This window comes from Crocodylus siamensis, chromosome 7 (genome assembly GCF_052110815.1).
Source record: "Crocodylus siamensis isolate JL-2025a chromosome 7, ASM5211081v1, whole genome shotgun sequence".
NCBI lineage: Eukaryota > Metazoa > Chordata > Crocodylia > Crocodylidae > Crocodylus > Crocodylus siamensis.
Window position 1 is genome coordinate 4,876,608 of NC_143401.1, and position 22,708 is coordinate 4,899,315.

At 50.6% G+C, this 22,708-nt stretch overlaps 1 protein-coding gene across 11 annotated transcripts in view; it reads right to left on the minus strand.

The window, feature by feature from the left end:
- The window catches only part of MACF1 (microtubule actin crosslinking factor 1), a 225,318-nt gene that overhangs the window by 78,025 nt on the left and 124,585 nt on the right, over positions 1-22,708 (minus strand). For 7 of the 11 annotated variants that reach the window (XM_090058664.1, XM_090058667.1, XM_090058656.1 and 4 more), the window contains 19 exons: positions 16,826-22,180; positions 16,170-16,319; positions 15,512-15,727; positions 15,238-15,387; positions 14,137-14,364; positions 12,455-12,604; positions 12,129-12,362; positions 11,183-11,410; positions 9,971-10,495; positions 9,345-9,521; positions 9,001-9,124; positions 8,059-8,267; positions 7,259-7,576; positions 6,425-6,591; positions 4,736-4,892; positions 3,506-3,623; positions 2,227-2,289; positions 1,190-1,431; positions 518-647 (listed from right to left, as the gene is read on the minus strand). In XM_090058664.1, coding sequence (XP_089914790.1) covers positions 518-647; positions 1,190-1,431; positions 2,227-2,289; positions 3,506-3,623; positions 4,736-4,892; positions 6,425-6,591; positions 7,259-7,576; positions 8,059-8,267; positions 9,001-9,124; positions 9,345-9,521; positions 9,971-10,495; positions 11,183-11,410; positions 12,129-12,362; positions 12,455-12,604; positions 14,137-14,364; positions 15,238-15,387; positions 15,512-15,727; positions 16,170-16,319; positions 16,826-22,180 — 8,941 coding nt within the window. The remainder of the gene's footprint in view (positions 1-517; positions 648-1,189; positions 1,432-2,226; positions 2,290-3,505; positions 3,624-4,735; positions 4,893-6,424; positions 6,592-7,258; positions 7,577-8,058; positions 8,268-9,000; positions 9,125-9,344; positions 9,522-9,970; positions 10,496-11,182; positions 11,411-12,128; positions 12,363-12,454; positions 12,605-14,136; positions 14,365-15,237; positions 15,388-15,511; positions 15,728-16,169; positions 16,320-16,825; positions 22,181-22,708) is intronic. The other 4 variants (XM_090058666.1, XM_090058665.1, XM_090058661.1 and 1 more) reach the window with 2 other exon arrangements.

The window sequence follows — 22,708 nt, forward strand, 5'->3', positions numbered from 1 at the left end:
TGAATCATTTAAACTCTCCCCTCCTTCAGATTCCCCCTGTGTTAAACCAAGATAATCTAATGCTTATCAGACTTTGGAAAGCACTTTTGTCATTCCTAACAACTGTTCAGAAATGTTTCTTTTCTAAGATAAGCCATCATGGTGAGGCAACAGCTATCTAGAGCATTGCAACTAATCATGGAGGATTTTCCTTTCAGCGATGAAACTTTCACTCAAAAAAAAAAAATGATTTCACTCAAAAAAAATGAGCCATTTAGTTGGACATTTTCTCAGGTAATTTAAGAAAGCAAACTCTCTGAAACACACACCTCCCATGCAGGTTTCATTAAGTGAGACTCAGCTTGTCCTGAAAACACTCTGTACCCACGGCCTTAAGGTACACTCTTTAATTTCCTGAATTTTTAATTTGAAGTGACTCTGTTGTTCTAGGACTCTGGGATCATCCTGGAACTTCGGGTCACCCTCAAAGGATGTTCAGAGGCATCTAAAAACCATGCTAAGTCCCTAGGGCACTTACTAAGATCCTCCTGCATCTTCTTCCAGCTTCCTGCTTCTGGAGAATCAGGGTACTTCTCCAGCAAATCAGAAAGTGCCGCCTTCACCTTCTGGATTTTCCCTGAATTCTGTTCCAGCTCAGCCAGGAATGCCTAAAAAAGGAAATAATTTTGGACATGCTGAGATAAATAGGATAGGAGACACAATACTTGCACTAGGGCTATATTGCACCAAACAACATGAGAAAGGAAAAGCAACCACAGCGGGATTTACACAAGACACCGGGCCTTTGGGCTTTGTGGAGGTACTCTGTCTTGTTACTATGGGCTTAGGGTTAACTTGCACTAAAGGAAAGAAGAAATGGAAAAGATCATCCTTTTCATTGGGGTGTTAGATGGCACTTTGTTTTCCAGGGGAATGTGGGATGATCCACAAATTAGGGCTTTGAAGAGAGATTACAACCTTTGTTTAACTACAGCCTCTTTCTCAGGACTCACCACACATAAATTCTCTAAAACTCAAGACGGGTTGTACGTGTTCAAGCTACGTTGGACCAACTGCCCTCCCAAAGAAAGAGAAACGCTCTCTTCATAAGCTACCAGTCGCGTGTCACTCTCAACTTCACGCAATAAAGCAGGTCTCCTGGTCAGGGTAGCAAACGTGGACTCTCCCGCAGCCACGAGAGAGCAGTCACCTTGTTGTGCTCAGCCTGTGCCCGCACGGTCTCTGTTTTGGTAGGCGAGGTGGACGCTTCCAGCTCGGACAGGGTCCGTTCCTTTGACTCCAGCCACTTCAGCATGGAGCTTGCTTCCTCTTGGACTTCCCGCATCTTCTCCCGCATGGCTGACAGCTGCTCTTGCCGTCCCCGCAACGCCATGCCAAGGCCCTCATACTGCTGGTTCACATCTGACATGTCGCACTGAATCTCAGTTAAATCTGCTTAGAAAGAAACAAGCCCGCGATGAAGGGTTACCTCGGACACCACGCTTAGCTAGACTGCTCGTCCTCATACGGCTCTGGGCAACCAGAGTCTACTGAGCACCAGGGGCTGCAAACTATCTTCTCCCCATCTGTCCAGGCTGCCGGGTTCCCACTACCTGTCACGCTGGCAAGCCTCTTTCTGTTGTCTCACTTACGCAGACTGACAGTTTGCAAACAAAATTAATAGGAAGGGATTAATCAGCTTGATCCATCTCCTCCCTGCACCCTCTCTGAGTCCGGAATATCAAGCCGTCTTAATACAGGCGTGACCTCCTCGGACAAGTGAACTAACAGCAGGTAACAAGTGATAATTAAAATCACAATTCCTGCCATTGTAAGTGTTGTCACAACCCTCAGAGCCAATCCCTTGAACAGCAGTTCTTATAACCGCCTCCTGTTGATCACCTCTCCTCACACCCTCAGGAAAGTGTGCCACTTCCAAAAGCTGGCTTCTCCTCCTTCCCGTTTCTGTCCTGCAGCCTGACCTGCATCCCCAAACCCAGCCCCTAGCGTGATTCTGGTCATCACCCATCACTCCGGAAAATTAGGTAAGTTATTAGCAGGCTCATTTCACTCGCTACAGTATTGTGGCCATGTCATGCGACGGGCTCTCTCTCGCGAGCGAACGCTGCATATACTGCCGTTGTCACATACAGATGGACACAGAGACGGACAACACTGATGCTGCCTTGACCACACACATGCATACGCACACGTGCATGCTGGCACTGCGGAAGGTGGAGGTCTCACCTTTGCAAGTGTGGTATCCGTTCACACTGCCTACAGACCCTCCTACAGCGGGCAGCCCAGAACCTGAGCAGGGGACGGGGAGACAGACGAGAAAAAGGACAAGACAAACAAGTTAGGGAAACGGACACGTTAGCAGTGAGCTCGTGCGCCTGGCGCCGGCCTGACCCTTTTTCAGGCCGCCTGCTGCCGACACCGGACACCCTGCAAGCAGAATGCAACCCTGGGCACGAGTAGGTCAACATAGCACGAGACAACAGAGCTCTCCACAAGATGGACCGTGTCAACCACCAAGCATATTTCTTTCATATTCCTACGTTCACAGGTTCTCCCCACAGCGCTCGCTGCCTCTCGCTGAGGACTCTGCCCCAGGAATTTGCCTCTCCTCATATCCCAGGGCCCGCATGTCATCTCCACCTTCCTTTGTTCTCCGCCTCTTTTGCTTCCCTGAATCCCTTCTGATTTCCAGTGGAGCAGCTGAAAGATTGAGTAGCTGTGACCCCTCGCACTCAAGGCTTCCCCGCTCCTCAATTCCCTCCAGGGCCTCCTACAGAGTTTAGAAGTGGAGCAGCTTTGGCGCACCACAAAGGAAGGGCTCCTAGGCCTCTTCCAGCAGTTGACTCCTAATGGGGTCAGAGGATGCATCGGCTTGCCTATAGTCACTGAGCCGGGGACTGCCAGATATTTGCATTCTGTGCAAGCACTTGCAAAAACCCACGGGAAAGCAATCATCCACAGGAATAATATTTAGAATTGGATATTGCAAGAGTCCTAAGACCTTTCTAGGAGATGTTAACTACCCTACATTCCTTTCTTGGAGAAGGAGGCTGTTCAAAGAGACCTTAGGAAACTTATACCTCTTTTCTGCGTGACTTTTTCATAGTGTTTAAGCCCAGAAAGGAACCCTACGTCACCAGATCTGACTTCCTATCTAGCAGTGGCCACAAAGTTTCATCCAGGTACTTGTATGTAAAGCCCAAGCCTTCAGATGGACTGAACCTCTGTGGCTCCGGGCAGGAGAGAGCGCACTGCCCTGGGATCCGAGTCCTCACCCTCTAAACACCTGGCAGCGAGACCGAGGTATTCGGTATTCACACCCTTGCTGGCTTCTTGACTTTCCCTTTGTGAAGGGCCTTGAAGCTACTTTCTGCCTGATGAAAATTTACATGAAACATCTAAAGAACGACAAACACTCGCAGAGCACAGAAAAACAACAGTGCCGCACACTGGTTCCCACCAAAGCCCGCTGCAGGAGCTCCGGGGCAGCAGGGTACACGCTCACCTGTCTTTGCCTGGGCATCAGGGGCTGTAATCTCGACGATCAGGTTCTCCAAGGCTGTTCCTTTGCGATTGATTTCCTCCACCTGGGCGCTCTTCCCTGCCCATTCTTCCAGAAGAGCCTAGTCGGGGAAGAGAACCAAGTACCCACAGGCTGAGTTCGCCGTATGTGATCTCAATGCCGGACGGCAGAGAGGCAAAAAAAAGAAAGTCTTGCTGCTGCTTATACTCAAACACTTTCTGGAACAGAGAACTACAGGCTGGTGACTTGACAACTACCCTGGACACACTGCTGAAGGACACGTGTCGGATTCACTCAGCTATGTAATTCCTTAGTGACTCTCTAACTCTCAGGGAATAAGCCCAATTGTTGTCAACCAGTGAAGCTACATGAATCCACTATATTAGAAGCAAGTTTCTTTACCTGTATCTAGTCAAGAGAAAAAGTGTTGTCTTATGGCTTGGCTAATAACTGCTTCCATCACAGGGTACCTCTCTTTTCAAACACGGGTTTGAAAGTGTCCTCCATCCTACCCCGCACACAACCCCAGGCCTCTCGTGGCTACAGCACATCACAGGGTTCACAGAGACTTCCATCGATCTGGAGCTCAGAGATCTGCTACAAAGGCAGATCCAGGTGAGTGAGCAGGACACCACACGCTCTCTGAATCACAGCTACTGACGCATCTTGATTTAAGGTGTCACTTAGCCGAGGAAAGGATAGGGGTGGAAATCCTGGGGTTCCAACTGTGTCACCTGGCAGACAAACCTTGCCAAGAGAAGATGGATTTGGGGGCATTTGAAACAGAGCAGCACTGGGGGCAGGTTGTACCCCCTCTTCCTCCAACACCTGCTCAAAGCAGAGGTCTTAAGGATTTCTTAACATAATAATAAAACATATGATATTATAAATAAAGCCTCTGCATCCATTTCACCACACATTTAAGGATAAAAGATGCACGTGTCAGCATAGGCAATGCAATACAGCTGACGGTCCTGTGCAAAAAGGAACCATCAGTGATTCTCTTTTCTCAGCAAGTGAAGGCCCAGTGAGCTGAAACCACCGCAGAAAGCTGGCACTGCTCCACCTTAAATGTATGGCAGCCGTAACCGCATTATAGTTAAAGCATAAAAACACCTCCCGGGACAGCGTGTCCTGCAGGTCATTACACACTTCTCTGGTTTCCTACTTTCACACTAGCTCCACAGAGCAGATGAGGTCTCCTCTGCCCACCTGGATCTGCTGCATGCGCTTGTCCAGCTCCTGGGTGCCCAGGGAGGTCTCTGCCGATGGCACGTTCCCTTCACTGTCTTTCAGCCACTTCCTCACCACACCAACCAACTTTCGGAATTCATCCAATTGCTCCTGGCAGGATGACGCATCCTTTTCTCTGAGAGTGAAAAGGTTTCGAGAGTGAGCTGCTCGTGCTTTGCCTCGCAATTACCATCGCTTGAATATAGCACACTTTTCTCTACTTTTTCCCTTTTTTTGTGTGTTACTGTAGCTTAGCAACGGTGCTTACCATACCAACCAGAACTATGGCCATAGCTGCAACACACCCCTTTTCCTGCTAAGCCATGCTCAGCACTTGACCTTGGGTCCGTGTGTTCAGTGTCACCCTGTCCTGGGAGACCCCTGACTCGCACACTGGCCACTGTACAGGCGAGCACTGTCAAAGCGATCTGTAGAGAGCTGGCAGGTCACAAGGTGGATGCATCACATCCTATCTTCTAGTTACTGCAACAAGGGCTTGGGCTTGTCATTGGAAAGGGAAGTCAGGACATTTGTAAACAGAGCTGAATGGTAAATACCCAAGGAACAGATACCAATAGAAGAGTCATAAGCACTGAAAGCGCTCCTACTCTTCCACAGCAACTGCCACATGGCCCCCACCGGGATACCACAGGACCATGAACAGACGGACCAAATCCACGCAGCGAAAGATGCAACACGTGATCCGACACCTTGACACCTTGCCCATCCATGACTCCACAAAGGGCAAAGGCTTAATGGTCTATGAGCAAAGGAGAAGTCAAAATATGGGGAAGGTGTAGTTTATTTCTGTGGCCCTGGAGCTTCTGCCTGCCCCTTGGGGGATATCAGGCCTCCCTGCCCCAGCAGTTTACTCACTGAGCCTGTAAAGATCAAGCTCTGCAGACCCAAGGTCTCTCCTTGCCGCCCCACTCCACAGCCACATGGAGGGATTGCTGATGCGGGTGGCTTCATGAGTGGCATTTTGTAGTGGATGCATAGATGCAGCGCTCAGTAACTTGTGTGTACCATGAGGAGTCTTTTTGCCCCCTGCCCTTCCCACTGCAATCCCTGGAGAGTGCAGAGGCGGTGCGTTCACACGTGGGAACACGGCTGAATTCCCTGGGCACTGCTGTCGGGCACCACCAAGATAAAATGGCCCTTGCAAAGGCCTCTTGGATTGCTCAGCAGCTTTTCTTGCCCATCACACTGCATTCAATCCCGAGTCAAGCCCCGCAGGTCTCCCTCCCCAATTTTTAAAGCTGCCTGACGTTTGCTGGCACCCCCTGCCCTTGTTGCAAACCCTCCCGTGCCAAACAAAGGCTGGAGGGACCAGCAGATGCCCCTAATGATCCGCTCCCCATGAGGAGCGAGGCAGGGCTGCTTTGCTGCAGCCTGTGTTCCCTAGGAAATCACGTGGCTGCTCCTCTTACAGCGCAGGCATGTTCACAACACCCCCAGCCGTGCTTATTTTAAATGTCAGCCTGAGGTGACTGTGTGATGCCTGCTGGTGTAGGAGGGAAGCAGAGGCAGAAGTTAACTTATGGCCCCTGCAGGAGGGAAACGTCAGCACGTTCTTGCAGTCGCTACGTAACTTCCTACCAGCACCAGGAGGCACGACCTCTGCAGTCCTGACCCCAACAAGCTGGAACAGGGCATCTCAAGCCTTACCTTTCCTTTGCTACCTTCTGGAGCTGTGTGAAATCCCTCTTCAGGCTCTGCACCATCTCCTGCATCTGGGAGGAGCCGGCTGGGAAGCCCTGAGAGTTCAGCTCTGCAGCCAGGTGCTCCAAGGTATCCAGGTCCTCTTGGTGCTGCCTCATCTCTACATTCAGCTCCTGTCGAGACAAGCGCCAGAAGGAATGAAGCTCCCACCATGGCTCATTCAAACAGGTGGAAAGGACAGGGCTCTAGATCCTGGCGAGGGCATCGGGTGCCCTCTTCAGGGCAATGGGATGAATTACACCAGCGCTGAGCAGAGCCCCAGGGTTAGGTGGACATCTGTCCCTTCCCCACATCAGAGCGATCTGTGGGACGGTTATGGGAAGAGGGCAGTGCAGATACTGTCCCCAGCTAATAGGACACATGGGGACTTCAGGGAGCCTTGATGATTCTGGCCTAAAATCAGTGCCCCCGGGGGGGTGATTCCCTTTATTGACACTTAAGTATTTTGGGCTGCACTGATGGATGAGATCTTTAACCAGCAAGAGCTCACCCTATGTAGGCTTGGCTTGATCAAGCTGGTCAGAGTTGCTCCATTAGCTCCCCACACTAACCCACAGCCAGGACTGGACCGAACTATACTTCAGCCCAGATCAAAGAATCAAAGGCCCCTTTCTCTTCTTCCCATAGCTGGATAAAAAGCTGTTTTAAACCCCATAGGCCTCAAAAGTCAGGGATGAAGGCAGGGGGAGACCCAAAACCCAACACTTTGGAGTCCCCCTGCCACCCCGCTCTGTAACAGGAACCCTCCTCCCTGGTTTAGGCAAAGAATTTGCATCTCACCTGGATGTGCTGGGAGAAGTGAGCAATGTCGTGGTCTGGCTGGTTCCCAGAAGCCAGCAGCCGGGCTCTGCTCTCCGTGAACTGCTGCAGCTTCTCAGAGAGCTGCTCATAATGCTCCACCTTGGGGAGAACGTCCTTCAGCACGTTCTCCTTCTCCTGCTGCTGCCGGCACAGCCTGTTGAAATGCTCCGTCACCTTTGCCAACTTGTCCTGCAGGGCAGAGGCTGTGGCACTGTCTGCTGTCTCCATGAACTGAGTCACCATTTCTCGAGTGGCTTTGAGGCTGCTCTTCTGCCTAGCAATGTCTTGCTTCAACTTCTGCTTTGAAAGACACACAGAGAGAAGACGGCATCTCAGGAGGGCTCTGAGCAAGCCCAGCTGGCACTGACAGGATGGGATGGGATGGGATGGGAACGACTTTCAGAGCAAGTCTGAAAACATCTAGTGACCCTTCCGGCTAGCCAACCACATTCTCAAGGCTAGTTTTCTTCCCTGGCACACTCTCCACCTTTCTCTATCTTACACTACTATAAGCTTATCTTCACCCACTCCCTCTGCACAGCCTCCATTACCTTCCCCTGAGCTTGCTCATGAGTTGAGGTGAGATGTTTCAAGGGATCTGTTTTTCCCAGCTCAATGAAGTCACTGAAGAGGTTTAACGCATTTAACGCAACTTCAGCATAATACAATTAAAGCACGGACCATGTCAAGAGGTCTGCACAATTCAGGGACTGCAGACATGGCCTGGACTTTCTACCAACTGTAGGGCTGTAGCCAAGGCAGAGAAGCAACTGCCTCACCGCATTTGTGGCAAGTGACTCCTGGATGGAGAGAGACGAGAGAGAAGCTGGCTGCTCCGCTCCCATGCTCCTCTCGATCTCAGCCATGGACTGCAGCATATTGTCCAGCCCCTCCTGGACGCTCTGGGACTGGGCAATGGCCTTCTGCAGCAGGTCTGCACGCTCTGCCATCTGCTGGGAAAGGCGCTGGAAGTGGCTCACAATGGACTCTGGAGAATTCAACACGAGAGAAAGTCACTGTCAAGTAGGGATCTCTGACCACCATCAGGGGCTCCTGCTAATGCTGGTAACTAGCCACGTCCCCTGGAGGGGCTACAACTATGCAGACTCACTGCCTGACTCATTAGCAAGGGGACACGCACACCTGGCAAACACGAGAAATGGGGACCTCTGGAAATGGCCATGATTCGAGGGCCGTGAGAACCAGCATCTGATAGGAGCTAGCACAAGATGCTTCAAGGGAAGATGAAAAACCCAGCAGTAAGCAGGGCTTCCCCCTCACACACGAGGAGTTAAGATGCTTAGGCTGAAGGTTGCTGGGGACACAGTGGCTCACTAGGGCTACTATTATGGGAGGTCACCGTGTGGGGGTCTGTTATATCATTTCCAGGCTGAGAAGACCAAAGTCTCCTCTTTAGTCTTCACCCTTGCACCCCTCCTGCACCGTTCTTCCCCACACAGAAGTATAAGCCCTCTAAAGGAAACCAGCAGTGTTGTGTGGACAGGTGCTGGCTCAGTGCTGGGAACTTCTCTCTCTGGCCAGTTACTCGCACTAGTGACACACAGGTGTGCACACACAGTGCCGAAAACAAGCAGACATCACTGGAACCACTATCCTGTCCTCTGTCCCTCTTTATGTCTGACCTGGAGAAGTTTCCCTCTAGCGTGTCCACACCTTCCCCTCATCCCCATGCAGACAGAGACAGCCGCACTGCTTAGTACCTGTGGTTTCCTGAATACGCTTGTGGTCCGGAGCCGGCTTGCCTTGTATTTCCAGCAAGGAACGGGATGCTTTCTGCAGCTTCTCCACTGGCACTTGATGTTCAGCAAGATCTCCCTGCAGGTGCTGCTCCAAAACGAGATGAGACCATTCAGGTCAGCTATAACATCCACCAAGGAGTGACGGCCCAATTCAACCGCCCCCAAGGGCACCCATGTGACTGGAACTCCAAGGAGTTTAGGGTTAGATGTCGAGCAAGCAGAGGTTTGCCTCCCCTCCAACTGATAACCCTGAGCAGAGACGTGCCCTGAGAGGGGAGCATTCAGGGCATCTGAGGGTCACTTACTCTAGCGCTGGCAAGCTGCTTCTGCAGAACTGCTGGGTCTGAGGAGACCGGCTCTGAGAGGAGTTTCGCCACCACTGTGTCGCTGTCCCGCAGCCAGGCCCGGAGAGCATCTGCCACCTCCTGGAACTGCTGGTAGTGGTCCAGCAAGGTGTTCAGATGTGAGCCGAGCTTGGTGCACTGCCGGAAGAAACATGGGGCAAGGACATGAAACAGGTGCAAAAGTGCTTTGGAAACCACTGCCCTTTCTCACCCTTTTGCTGGAAGAAAGCAGAGATCTCACTAGGGAAAGACTCAGCCTCACCCAGTTGAAGGAAGACTCACATGTGGCTACATAGAGACCGTTATCGGCAAATGTAGTGATTATTATTGCTTCAGCATTGATACTGGGCTTGTGGCCACATAGGACCTAGAAGATGGCACAGTCCACAGCTGTGGAGCTCGGCCAGTCATGCTGTGTGAATAGGACAGGGATTAGCGCTGTTAAGGTGATCAAGGAACACTTAACAAGGCCAAGCTGATGGGTCACTTCCCCAGCCCATGCAGAGCCAGAGCCTGCAGGACCACAAGCTGGTATTGCATAAGGGATTAAGGTGGGTACTTGTTCCCAGGAACGAAGCTACCGTTACCTTGGTGTGGAGAGTCGTGTATCTCTGCGTGGCATCATCCAGCTTGCTTCTGACCAAGCTCCCCGTTCCTAAGGGCTCGGGCCCTCCCTCGGCAGCAGCTGCCCTCCCAGCATCCAGCACCTTCTGCCCAGACATGGTGACAAACCGCAGATCCCCTTTGTGCGAGATGACGTCCTCCGAGAAGCTCCCCTGGCGAAGCAGCATCGGCCTGAGCGCCTGGGGGTCGCTGTCCCCATGGTGCATCCTCTCCAGCTCCTGCTCAGCCTGCACCAGCCAGGCCTCGAACTCCCCGTGGTCCCGCAGGAATTTCTGCAGCTCATCCCGCAGCACCTGCACTTGCTTCAGCTGCAGCTCCGACTGCGACAGGGAAGCAGCGTACTGCTCCTTCAACTCCTCCAGCCTGCCCTGGAGCCGGTCTCTCTCCTCTGGCTTTAAGTTGTGGCCCTGTTTGTCCAGGAAGGCCTGAGCTGACTGGGTTGCTAGGATGACATCCTGCTGCTGGGACAGCAGCTCCTGGTGGCGAGTCTGAAACACACATTAAAAACACACACGTTAACACACACACAATGCCTTGTTACTGATATACCACCCTGCTGGCAAACAGCTAACCATTCCCCTGTGCACTGCCAAAGACATTATCTCATTACGCTAAATGCAAAGTACCTACCTCATTATACCACCAATACCATATTTTATCACATACAACATGCGTCTTTAAAAAAAAAAAAAACACACCCAAAAAACAGGTGCTGCAAATTGCAGTGTGCATTATATGCAAGGAAATACGGTAAGAGCAGTTTCAGCTGCTCACCAAACAAAAGCCAGTGTAAATTCTGCACACATTACAGGGAGCAGAACAAGGAGTAGACTCAGCTGCTGGTACTCACTTACTACAAGGACAGATCTTGCTTTTTCTTCATTCTGCCATTTAAAAACCAAGCGCATATTTTATTCTGGGGTGTACTGTACGTGATAAATATGGTTGCATCTTTGTTTCTCTCTGCCTAGCAGACAAGTTGGTTCCCAAGAATGCCAGAGGCTCCTGCTTGAGTCACCAAAGAGTCACCGGCACAAAGCAAATGCACGCAGACGTTCAACACCAACCCGCACCATTGCCATCGTATGGTGGTCGGGTCACTGCACTGGGTAGCACTAGCATTATTAATGGCAGGGCAGGCGCTAATCTGGAAGAGGACATGGAGTCACCCTCACCTTCAGCCTGTCGTACTGCTGCTCAAGGGTCTCTGCAGCTCCGTTCACATCCACCAGGTGACCATCAGGAAGATCCCAGGAGCTTTTCCCCACTTGTTTTCCTGGCGTTTGTCCCAGAGAGGGGCGTTTCTGCTCGGAGAGCCCTCCAGCCTGTTCTAACGATCCTACCCAATTTAGAAGCGACTCAATCTTGCTCCTGCTCTCCTCCAGTTCCTTGGCAGCTTTCACCTGGAAACAGCACAACTAATACGTAAGCTGAGGACAACTCTTGACTTTGTATAAGCTGCTGTCTCAGCAAAGGGCAAGAGAATCAGGCCCGTACAGGGGGTGGCATTCCTCCTCCCCAGTCCACCGCTCTGCCCAAGACTCTCAAAGAACTTCAAAATGTCCCCAATGTCCTTTTACCATATAAAACTCCCCACATGCAACTGTAAATAGGCACATCCATGCAACCAAAGTCATTCTGCAATTCTCACCCCTGTTCAAGCGAGGTCATGCTTTTAATTATCTAAGAAGGTCCCCCTCAAGCCAGATACAGAAAGTGGGTGTGTGGGTGGCTCCAAGCATGTTCTTTTACTTCTGTCCCAAAGTACAGGAGTGTCAGGGCTTATGTGAAGGCACCGAGATCTCTCTGAGTTACCAGAGGCACCAGCTTACTCTGAAGGCTCCACTAGAAGTGCAACCAATTGCTCAAGTCCGAGCACAGCTCCTTTCCTTCATCCCAGGCCTTCCTTTCATTACCACCACCAGCACCCTTTGCTTAGAGATCTGGGGTGGAGAGATGCTTTACAATATGTGGAGGGAAACTGAGACACACGGTGGGATGTGACTTGTGCAGCGGAGCAGTAGCAGAGCCAAGACTAGAGCACAGGGCATTCCCGAGTCCCAGCACAGGCCGCTGCCTTTCTGTAAAGCGCCTGCCCCACGACAGCCCCGGATGTGTTACCTTCTCGGTCTCCTGCTGCACAGCCGCTGTCACAGCACTCTCCAGCTCCTTCTGGGCCACCTCAGTCCTCTCCTGCAGAGACTGGTATTGCTTCTTTGCGTGACGGAGCCTCTCCTGCAAGGCTGCCAGCTCCTCGGGGTTCATCTTAGTCCTGTTCTCCTCTAAAAATTCTTCTGTTGCTTTCAGGACGCTGGCAAAAGAGGCAGCCCGAGTCTGCATGTCCCTCTGCAGGGCCTGGGAACACCACAAAAAGACAGACAAAGACTTTAGGTGCCCACTGAGCAGCTCCTCGATTCCCTCCCCTGCCTTTGTCTTCCAGCACTGACCTTAATGTCACTTTGTCTCTGCTTCAGTGTGGGCAGGTCCCCTTTGCTGGCTGCTCTCTGCTCATCTGCTAGCGTGGTCTCAGCCTGCTCTAGCCAGGTGCAGACCTCCTCCAGCTTCCTGCTGCGCATGGCTTGCTGCTCTTGGAGCGTCTGGTTTTAAAGGGAAAGGGAAAGGAAGCAGTTCAGACCCGTGGCTTGGCCTGTACTGCCACATTCCTGGAAAGCAAAGCAGTAGGGTTACAGTTTGAGCATCTTCCTGATGGCATGGATGCAGCACAGAAGACACCTTCAGACGCTCTCCGCAGGCACTCCCTCTCCAGCACAGATCTGCAGGCTCCACAACTGGAGGTCAGGGTCCAAAGTAGCTGCAGAACTGCAAGTATGTCGAGGAAAGAATCTGCTTAAATTTACATTTCTCATCCTCTGGAGGGTTTTCTCTCTTTTAAACAAGCCTTTACAATCTCAGAGGGGGCAGCAGGCCAAATTGTACAAAGCACGGTCCGGTTACCCAAAGAGGCTCTCAGTCTCAGGATTAAAATCCATGCAGAACCTGGGCAAGAAAAGCCATGTCTAGACAGGCTGACCATGCAGAATGACCTGACGCAGCACTGCAGCCAGGGAGCATCAACTGACCTAAAACAAAGTGACATCAGGGTGGGAGAAAGAGTGCCTAGGAGGGACCAAGTGTTTCTGTGGCCGACCCAGCCCCTAGATTTTTGCCACTGGTGCACAATACAGTAGCGCCTATTTGAGCAATTGAGCATGATGTGTGACCCTGACCGTCCTTATAACGCTTCTTCTCTTCACCAGCAAAAGCTTCTTCTCGTGCACTACCAACTAAACATACACACGTGTGCAAACAGACGCGCTTGGGTCTCTCAGTCTTTAAGACAAACAAGAGAAGCAATTGGAAAGAGTGTCCTTAAGAGCTTGTCGGCTGCAAAAGCGAGATCTTCCTGGGTTAGGGTGGGTGCACACTGAATCTGAAAAAGCAAAGCAAACCGGTTAATACACACACAATGATGGGAGAAGCCGAGCATTATTGAGAGCGACGGTTAATACAAACATGAATACTGTCTTGAGTGAAGGAGGGGTGCATGCAGTTATGTGGGCTGCAGGAATATAGCAGAGAACTGAGGGGTTTAGTTGGCGTGGGTGCTGTGTGCTTCTACAGGCGGCCAGCATCCAAACAGCTGTCTCTCTCGTGTCTGCCACATGCGAATTATGCAAAGAAGGTGGGAAAGGAACAGCACGGGCTCTCACTGCTGGTAAGCAGTGCCAATCTGTGCAGCTATCTTCTCCGATGGACCTGATGGGGACTAGGCTGGGTCCATTAAAACCAAAAGCACTTGTGATCTCAGCTCAGCCTGGTCACTTGCCCACAGCTGAGCGCCAAAGGGACTGGCCAACTGTTCTACGAGGAGCCCGCTGGGAGCTCCCTGGTCCTGAATGCTTTCAAAGGGAAAGCATGAGCTCATGCCTGTGAAAGCCGGGAATTGTGGAGGAGGAGGAATCAAGCCTCTTGAAGGAGCTCGTGACGTGCAGGGTGAAGTTATAAATCCTGACAACATGCAGGCAGACTCCAAGAGCCGAGCACGAGGCGTTTCACCGCACACACTCCAGGCTGAACACAACTCTGTTAGCAGACTGCAGCCGAGCTGCTCCCGCCCCGCGACTTTCACCTGATCTGTCTGCTCCACTTGACGGAGACAGACCTGCAGGACCTCCACCTGAGCTGCCACACGCTCCGACAGCTCCCAGAAAGCCTTCTGCAGCTCATTGAGCAGTCTCAGCAGCTGCCGGCTTTGTTGAGGTGTCAAGTCCTGGGCGTGCTCGGAGATAAAGAACTGGATGTCGAACGCGATGGCATCCAGCTGAGATTTATTGTCAGCCAGGGGCTGTTTTAACTCCTAAATGAAAGGGAAAGAGATAGATAAAAAAAAAGGCTGTTTGTGAAACAGCTCCTCATCTGTGTGCCATTTCTTAAACCATTGGCTTTGAACAAGACCCATGAACAAACAGGATGCTTCAGTGCAGCAGCTGAGGTGGTCCAGCTAGGTCTCCCCTTGGGGCACTGTATGTCCACACGTGATGGACTGACAGGTGCTACTTTCTGACTCTCCTCCTAACCCTTAATTCCAGGCCTCCCAAGAGCTTTAGAAAAACCCGACTTTATCGTGAGTGTTTCAACAAACCCAGTTTTTCTCCAAGTATTTGGCATGGCTCTGAAGATACCCCCAGCTACAGAAATAAGAGGTTCCAGCCCATACACCAATAGTCCTCAACTGCCTCATTCTACAGCCCTCCGCGCTCGGTCCGTGAGCGGTTTTCACACTACCTCCTCCCAATGCTTGGGTCTCAGGAGCTATAGCTTGGGGAGCCATGAGGAAAAGCTTGACTGCCCACAGCTGAAGTGTCACAGCCAAGAGGTGGTAAAGAAACTGTGTCAACTGATAAAGACTCCAGAGAGCCCAGGGAGAGGGTCCCATGCTTCATATTTGTGTGCACTGGCCTGCCGTCTTAGAAGGGCTGAGCGGTAACAGTCAACTTGGATCATTGCTGACACAAAGAGTCAAACCTCTGCTCGCTTTCTCCGTGCACTGCTCCACTGCTCGTCAGCTCGGCGAACCTGAGCCCTGAAAACGAGGCCAGAAGCCCGGCACGCCCACGTGCAATAATTGACAATGCTGGGAGAAGCCGGGAGGAGGATGAATTCAAAGCATCCCTGCCCTGCAGGAGATCACAACTTTATCTGTGGGGATTAGAGGCGTTGCTATGGTTACCGTGTAATGTCGAAGGCTGCGGTTCAAGCCGTTAGCATCCCTCGCGTTGTGATAATCGCTGCTGTCCAGCACTCGTGTGGTATCGCAGACCCAGCTCAACAGCTCTTGCAGTCTGCCCTGGAGCTTTTCACACCGCATTAGGATCTTAGCCTTAAAAAGGAAACAAAAAGCGCTACTGAAACGTGGGGCACGACTGAAGGAAAAAGCCCAGGGCTCGCTTGGGTTGGGGATTTCAGCAGGGCACGCAAGGCGGAAGCGCACTTGTGAGCGGTACCTTTTCAGCTTGCACTGTGCTGCGGAGATTTAGCAACCGGGAGTCCAGGACATCACTCGCCGAGCTCAAAGACTTCTGAAGGTTCTTGGCATCTTTCTCCAAAGCTTTCAGTAATTGTTCAGGGACCTCTTGGGGTGGATTGGCCACGATCCACTTCACCGAGTCCAACTCCCGATTCACTGGAGAGCGCAGCTCCTTCAGTTCTGCGTCCAGGACCTGGGGCAAGATGGCATCATTAAGTCTGAGATACAGTGACTTCATCCCCTCACTGCCAAAACTGACAGTAAGACAAAGGCTGGGAGAGCTGGATCTAAACAATGTGTGCATCAGCTAGAAAGATTCATTACAATCAACCAGTTCATCCAGCTGCTCTTGGCTAGCCAGATTATGATAACCCTTTTCCAGGCAATAGCAGGCACACTTAGGCTATTGTTCAAGCATGGGTGAAGACCTGAGGCATAAAATAAGAGACATGCACTCTGTGTTTGCATTTAAAGACCTTTCAGGTCGCAGACCAAATTCCTCAGAGTGCTCAGAAGGGCCAATAAAAACCTGCAACGGGATCTACCATCCCAATATGTGAACCCTGAAAAAACTAACCCGGAGGAAGGAAGGACATGCAAATCAGAGCAAGTCCAGGACAGCGGCGCTCTCTCACCTCAGCCTGATGCAGCAGGTCTTGCAATGCTGTCAAAGTCTGTCCAGTGGGCTGAACATGCTTAATTCTCATCTCGATATCTCGGAGCATAGAGAGATAAGAGACCAGCTTCTCATCGTGCTCCAGACACCGCTTTTTGCTGACCACAGTCTGCGGAGTTAGGAGAGAAAACAAATTTCAGGTTTCCAAAGAGACAAACCAGCTTCGTGCATCGGAAAGAGCTCTCAGACTTTTCTCTCCCAGTAACTTTTTACTTTAGGGACTGCTCAATCTCTTATCTACAAGATGTACTGGGAAGAAATGAAATGCATGCTCCTCTTCCAACATAAGTTTAAAAATGGCAACAAATCTGCAATGTTATAGTCAAACTGCTAAACAACAGGCCTACGGATTAGTCATTTATAAGCAACATTCTGGTAAAGAAGAAAAAAAACCCTGCGTTTCAGTTGTTTTCCCCCATACATCACAGTTTCATTTGCCAAATCCATTTCAACTGATATCATTCGTCTAGCACTGCGTGTCCTAATAGGATCCCTAGACTCTGTAGATGCTTCCTGCTGTCAATTGCAGTTGCCCAAAATATTCCTCACTGGCATCAAAAAAGAAAACATACAATAAATCTCTTTTTTTTTTTTTTTAAAGAAAAACACAGTTACCTTGGCTGGTTCTGTGGATTCCTTTGAAGTTTCTTGCAGTCTCTCCCCATCTGTCGTAGTCACGCACAACTGCTGATCTGCATGGCTGTCCTCTCTGGTTATCTCATGGAGCTCTTTTCTCTCTGGTTGAAGGGCTGCGGAGGAGGCTTCTTCACCGCCGGTGAACTCTAGGGTCATTTCGTGCAATGCCTGTTCCTCTAGTCCAAGGGCCACAGAGGACTCTCGATCCCCTCTGGTCTGCAAGGCAGCTGGCTTTTTCTCTGCTAAAAAGGTCATCGGAGAGAACTCATCTTTGACTTCCTGCCCGATCACTTCTCGGGACGTCCTTTCCTGCGGCTGAACTGCCACAAAGAAATCCAGACCATTTCTGATCTCTCCGCTTGCCTCCTGGGGCGTGACGCTTTCTGGGGTAATGGTCATTTGCTCATCCTCCGCAATGTGGTCTTCAGCTCCCAAGGCAATCAGCTTACCTTCTTTTTCAGCCATCTGCTCCTCACTGACCTCGGTTTGCTTTTGTTCAGCCAGATCCCCAAGCAACCCGCCAGCTAATTCTTTGGTGGGAGTTTCACGCTTTGGTTCCCGAGCACTTGAGATCAGCTCCTCCTCGATTGTTCTCAGCAACGTTTCTTTGGCCTCCGGGGTAGGAAAGGCCCTTTTCTCCTTGGAAGATTTCTCCAGCAGTGTGGCTTCTTCTGGGACACTGCCTTGCCCTGCCTTCTTTTTCTTGGTTTTCTTTCTTTCCGTAAGTTTTAGATCAGCTCCACTCAATGTTTTTGGACCACCGAGACTTTCTGCAACCAGGGTCTGGGGCTGAGTTTCAGGATGCTTCCCTGTTACCTTGTCCCCCAGTCTATTTTCCGCGTGTTTCTTGTGAACTGCAGTCTTCAAAGGTTCGCTGGATTTTGTGCGAGCCTTTTCTTCCCTGCCTTGATCCAACCAGGTGGACTCCTTTGGCCCTGTCTCTACCGCTCCTGATCTGTCCATTACTTCTTCTACCCTCACTGTCCTCTGGCCTCCTTCGGAAACAACCACTGCCGCCACCTGCTCTTCCTGTATCCCGGCTTTCTCCGTCTTGTCTTTGTCCCTGCTGCTTTGAGGCCTCGTTTTGTCAGCAAACCACTGCTCTTCCGCTACCCCCAGCCCCTCTCTTTCTTCTGGCTCCTGAGCTGCTACTATGCTCCCCACCAAGTCCTCATTCAGAGGTTTTTTAGCCCGCGCTTTGCTTTTTCTAACCCCTTTTTTCTGCATCTTTGCCGCAGCCTCCTGTGGAGTTGGGCGTGCTATGTCTAACATGGAGGGAGGCTCAGGGACCGTGGCAGCCTTGCCTTGGGGTGGATCGATCACGGGGCGCCCTGAAGTTTCAAGGGGAAGTGGTTTCAGCAGTCCCTCTACTGCTGCATGTGACGTCTTTCGTGATTTTTCAGAAGCAACATCAGCCTTGGCTCCAACTGACTTGTAGTCCATTGCTTCAGATCCAGCTGTGTGTTCAGGAACGTGACGGTAGGGAGCCAGCCTTTCTTCTCTGGCAGCTGTGTTCTCCGCTACCTTCTGGGGACGGCCTTCGCTCAGCTCTCCAGGAGCAGATTTGTCACTGGGCAAGCCAACAGCCCCTTGAATAGCAGCAGTTAGTTCTTGGCTGATCAATCCTCTCTCAACAGCCTCCTTTAGAGTTAATCTCTCTCCGCTATCGGGGTCGACAATTCCTCCCGTCATCACTTGGTGGGATGCAATGATTCTCGCCATTTCCACATCCACCAGGCCTTGTTCCAAAGCAGACTTCAGAGAGAGTCTGTCACCATTATCGACTTTCACGATCCCACCAGTGTCCGCTTGAGCCTGCAGGACTCTCAAAGTGGGCAGAAGGTCCGCTTTCCCCAGCTTTACTGCCTGGGCACATGTGAGCATGCGTCCGGTCACCTCATCCTTCATTGCTCGGAAGGGATGAATTTCCAGATACCTCTGTCCAGATTCGATGTCAATTTTGCATTTCTTTATCAGTTCGGAGTAGGGGACAAGCATGCACGTCTCGGGATCTACAATCCCGTGTCTCATTTCAGATGACACCATGGCTTTTTCCACCACTGGCTCAGGCAACAACCCTTCCTTGACAGCCTGGGACAAGGTCAACCTCCCACCAGAGACAGGATCAAAAACACTTCCACTCAACGCCTGTATTTCTTGTACTTTACTTTGAAGCTCTGGGTTAGCCAGCCCTGATGACACTGCCTGACGTAAAGATACACGTTCCTTGGTTTCTGGGTGAACGTAGCAATGCAGACACACACTTTCAGCCTTCAAGAGCTCTGTACACAAGTCTCGATCAATTAATCCATGTTTCATTGCATTATTGACAGAGAGTCTCATTCCAGACGCGTGATGAATAATTCCACCGTCAGCTATCTGTTTGGTCAAGAGCTGACGGGCTTTCTCCTTGTCGAGCAAACCTCTCTCGACCGACTGGACAATGGTCAAAGGCTGTTTGGTTTTAGGATCCATAATTCCACTTGTTTCAGCTTGTAAGCCAACGAGTTTTTGTCTTGCTGTCTCGTCAGTGCCTTTTCCTTTAGACGCTTTCTCCAACTTTATGAGATCTTCTTGACCGGAGGGCTCTATCAAGCCGAGGTTTGAAGCCAAGGTGACCGATATTTTTTTGTCACGTTTCAAGTCAACAATTCCTCCAGTAACCACTTGCCCTTCCAGAATCCTCGCTGCTGTTTCCTTGTCCAAAAGGCCAATCTCCGCGGCATCCTTGACTGAGTAGATGGCATTGTTACATGGGTCAAGAACACCACTGACTGCTTTATCACAGGCCAGCACCTTCTGCAGGAGCTTCTCATCCATCAGACCTTCATTAATGACTTCATCGGTGGTCAACGATTCACAGGTTTGGGAGTCAAAGAAGCCATTGAACATTTTCATTTCCTCCATCACTTTAACAGCTGTGTGGCTGGGCACCACACCGCAGGATACTGCTTCGTTCAGGAGAAGAGTCTTGCCTGTCTGCTCGTGAAGTATGCCACCGCCTTGGAGTTGCGCCACGAGCATTTTCAGAGTGTCGTCTCCTTCCCGTTCCCCAGGACGTTGGATTAGCAGGGACGGTTCATCAATACTGTAACCAACTGATACTTCTTTCATCGCCTGTTTTTCCACTTCCAACGCTTTTGCACTCTGGGCTTTTTCCGACTGCCTTTCTTCCATTTCCTCCTGCCCAGTTTCAGGAGGCTTCATCTCCTCTCCTTCCACTGATCTGCTCCCCACTTCTTCCTTCTGGAACAAACAGATTTCCTCAATTTCTTCCGACTCCACTTCCGATTCCCCCCATCCTGGAATTCCCTCTTCTATGATTTCTGGTTTCTCTAGGTTTTCCAGTAGGGCCACAGAAATACAGATTTCTTTTTTCACACCACCCATTGCAGGTTCAGGTGCTCCGTCTCGATGTTTCAAACTCCTTGCTTCATCTACTGAAAGTACAGGAACCCCAGGAGCTTTTTCTGCTTCCACCGGCATTTCCTCTGGTTCTCCAGGCTTCATCGCCAAGCTAATCCCACCAGGGTCACGAACAGATTCTTGCCTTGACAATTCGAACAGGCTTTCAGGCTTGGTTGTTGCCAGTCTTTGTTCCTTTCCCAGTTCACTGTCAATCTGGCTCTTAATGGAAACAGGTTTTACACTCTTCCCCTGATCCTTCATAATCAATGCTTTTACTTCATCTTCCAGCGGAGCACTTCCAATTGCTCTCTGCGCCTTCCTGCTATCGGGAAAAGGTTTTGGTGGCGAGGGCTCTTTACACTCTTCTGTTGAAGGGGCAACTTGAATTTCAAGTTGTTTTAAAGCCAATTCATTACCGGGCTCCCTTTCAGGAAACACACTCCCCGTGACTTTTACCTCCTCAAGAACTTCGAGTTCTTCATAACTCTCTTCTCTCCCTTCCACCAAGTCAGCGTTTGATCCATTTTCTTGTGCCTGTAAAAAGGCTTTAGTTAAATCAATTAATTTCTCATCTACTAAGAGCAGTTTGTGGCCATTATGGATGTTGATATAGCTGTGGGTCATCAAATGGACCATCAGCCTTTCATCTTTGCTCCTTGGCAGAGAGTCACTTTGCTCTTCCTGACCTGGAGGGCTTCTTCCTGCAGAGCTCAGGCTGAGTTTGCTTCTAGCTGGAGAGCCTGCCAGCTGCATGCTGGGCATCATGTCGGGTATAGCAACTGATTTTAACCTTTTCGCAACCTCTCCCTCCAAGACGCCCTGCTCCACCGCCTTCTTCCAGGACAAGATCTCACTGGTTTCCGGAACAAAAAGAGCCTGGATGAACCGTCTCTTGTTGAGAATCTTACACGCCAAGTCTGTAGACAGGAGGCCTTGTTCCAGGGCATCTGCAACAGGTAGGATCTCACCTGACTCAGGCCACAGCAGCCCCACAAAGGACCGAAGAGATTCCAGGATCACCAGAGCAATCTTGGAGGCTACTAAATCCTTCTTCACTGCCTCATCAATGGTCAATCTCTCTCCTGTGATGGTGTCTATGATGCCACCTGTCTGCACTTGTCGGATTAAGAGTGCACATGCCATATCCTGATCAATCAAATAATGTCTGACTGCCTCATCCACTGTCAGCCTGTGCCCTGTCTTGGGGTCTGCAATGCCACCAGCAAACAGCTGGGCTTCCAGTAACCTCACCGTTACCTCCCTATCAATTAAGCCTTCCTGGACAGCACGGAAGATGCTAACTTTCCTGCCTGATTTCAGGCTCACCATCCCACCTGCCAGCTGCTTGACAGGGAGCAACTGGAGGCCAGTCTCCTGGTGAACGATGCATCTCTGCATTAGCTCTGTCAGGCTGATCTTCTCAGCTGTGTTGGGGTCAATCACATCCCTGGCTGATCTTAGACGAGATACCAGTTTTGAGTGAGTCTGAGTGGTAATGAGGCCTTTCTGAAGAGCCTTCTCCATGCTAATTCTGTCCTGACTTGAAGGGTCTATAAAACCCCCCGTGACAAGGTGAACTTCTAATATCTTCAGGCCAATGCTCTCACTAATCTTCCGCTCCTCTATCGCAGCAACAACAGGCAGAAGCTGTTTTCTTTCAAAGCTCATTTGATCTATCAAATGAAGGGCCTCCTGCAGCTCCTGCAACTGCTGGAGCATCCTGTCATCAACAATGTTTCTTGCCAGGCTTTCTGCCAAAGAGAGTTTCTCGCTGGTCTCAGGAACAACCAAGCCAGACATGATAAGCTGAGCTTCCAGCAGCACAAGACCTGTGTCCTGGTCTATGAGACCTTTCTGCATCGCACCAAAGACAGGGAATATCTCCACTGTGCCAAGGTCTATCACTCCTGCGACTGTTTCAGTCCCCTAAAAATGAAAAGAGAAAATAAAAAACAAATTAGAACCACAGAGGCTGGTGAAAGCAAGCTACCAGAGTAACTGCAATGCATCAAGTTCAGGGATGTCTCTACTTCCAAAAAAAAGAGTTAAAAGAAACCCCCTAGACTAGAGAGCAGATCCCAAAGTGCAGCTCCCAATGCATCCCAGCATCCGGATGGCCTCTGACTTGCACATCATCAGCTGTGTTTTAGGGCTCAGTTTAGTCTACCACATGGGGCAGCACTGAGATATTCAGACATCCACCATGATGATAATGCAGCAAAAGCAGCAAGCAGCAAAAACCTGCAAGGTTTTCCAAAGTGATCAACAGAAAGAGAGAGAAAGACACATGAAGACAGACACACTTTAGCCTTTCAATATTGCAGTTCAAAAAGACAAAATGAAGCCCACTGTGTGCTATCCTTATTTGCCTTTGGGGCTTCAGAACTGCCCTGCTGTTTTACTGCTCCTATGCTCCCTGCCATGCACAAATAATACTCTTCACTTAGCAGATGT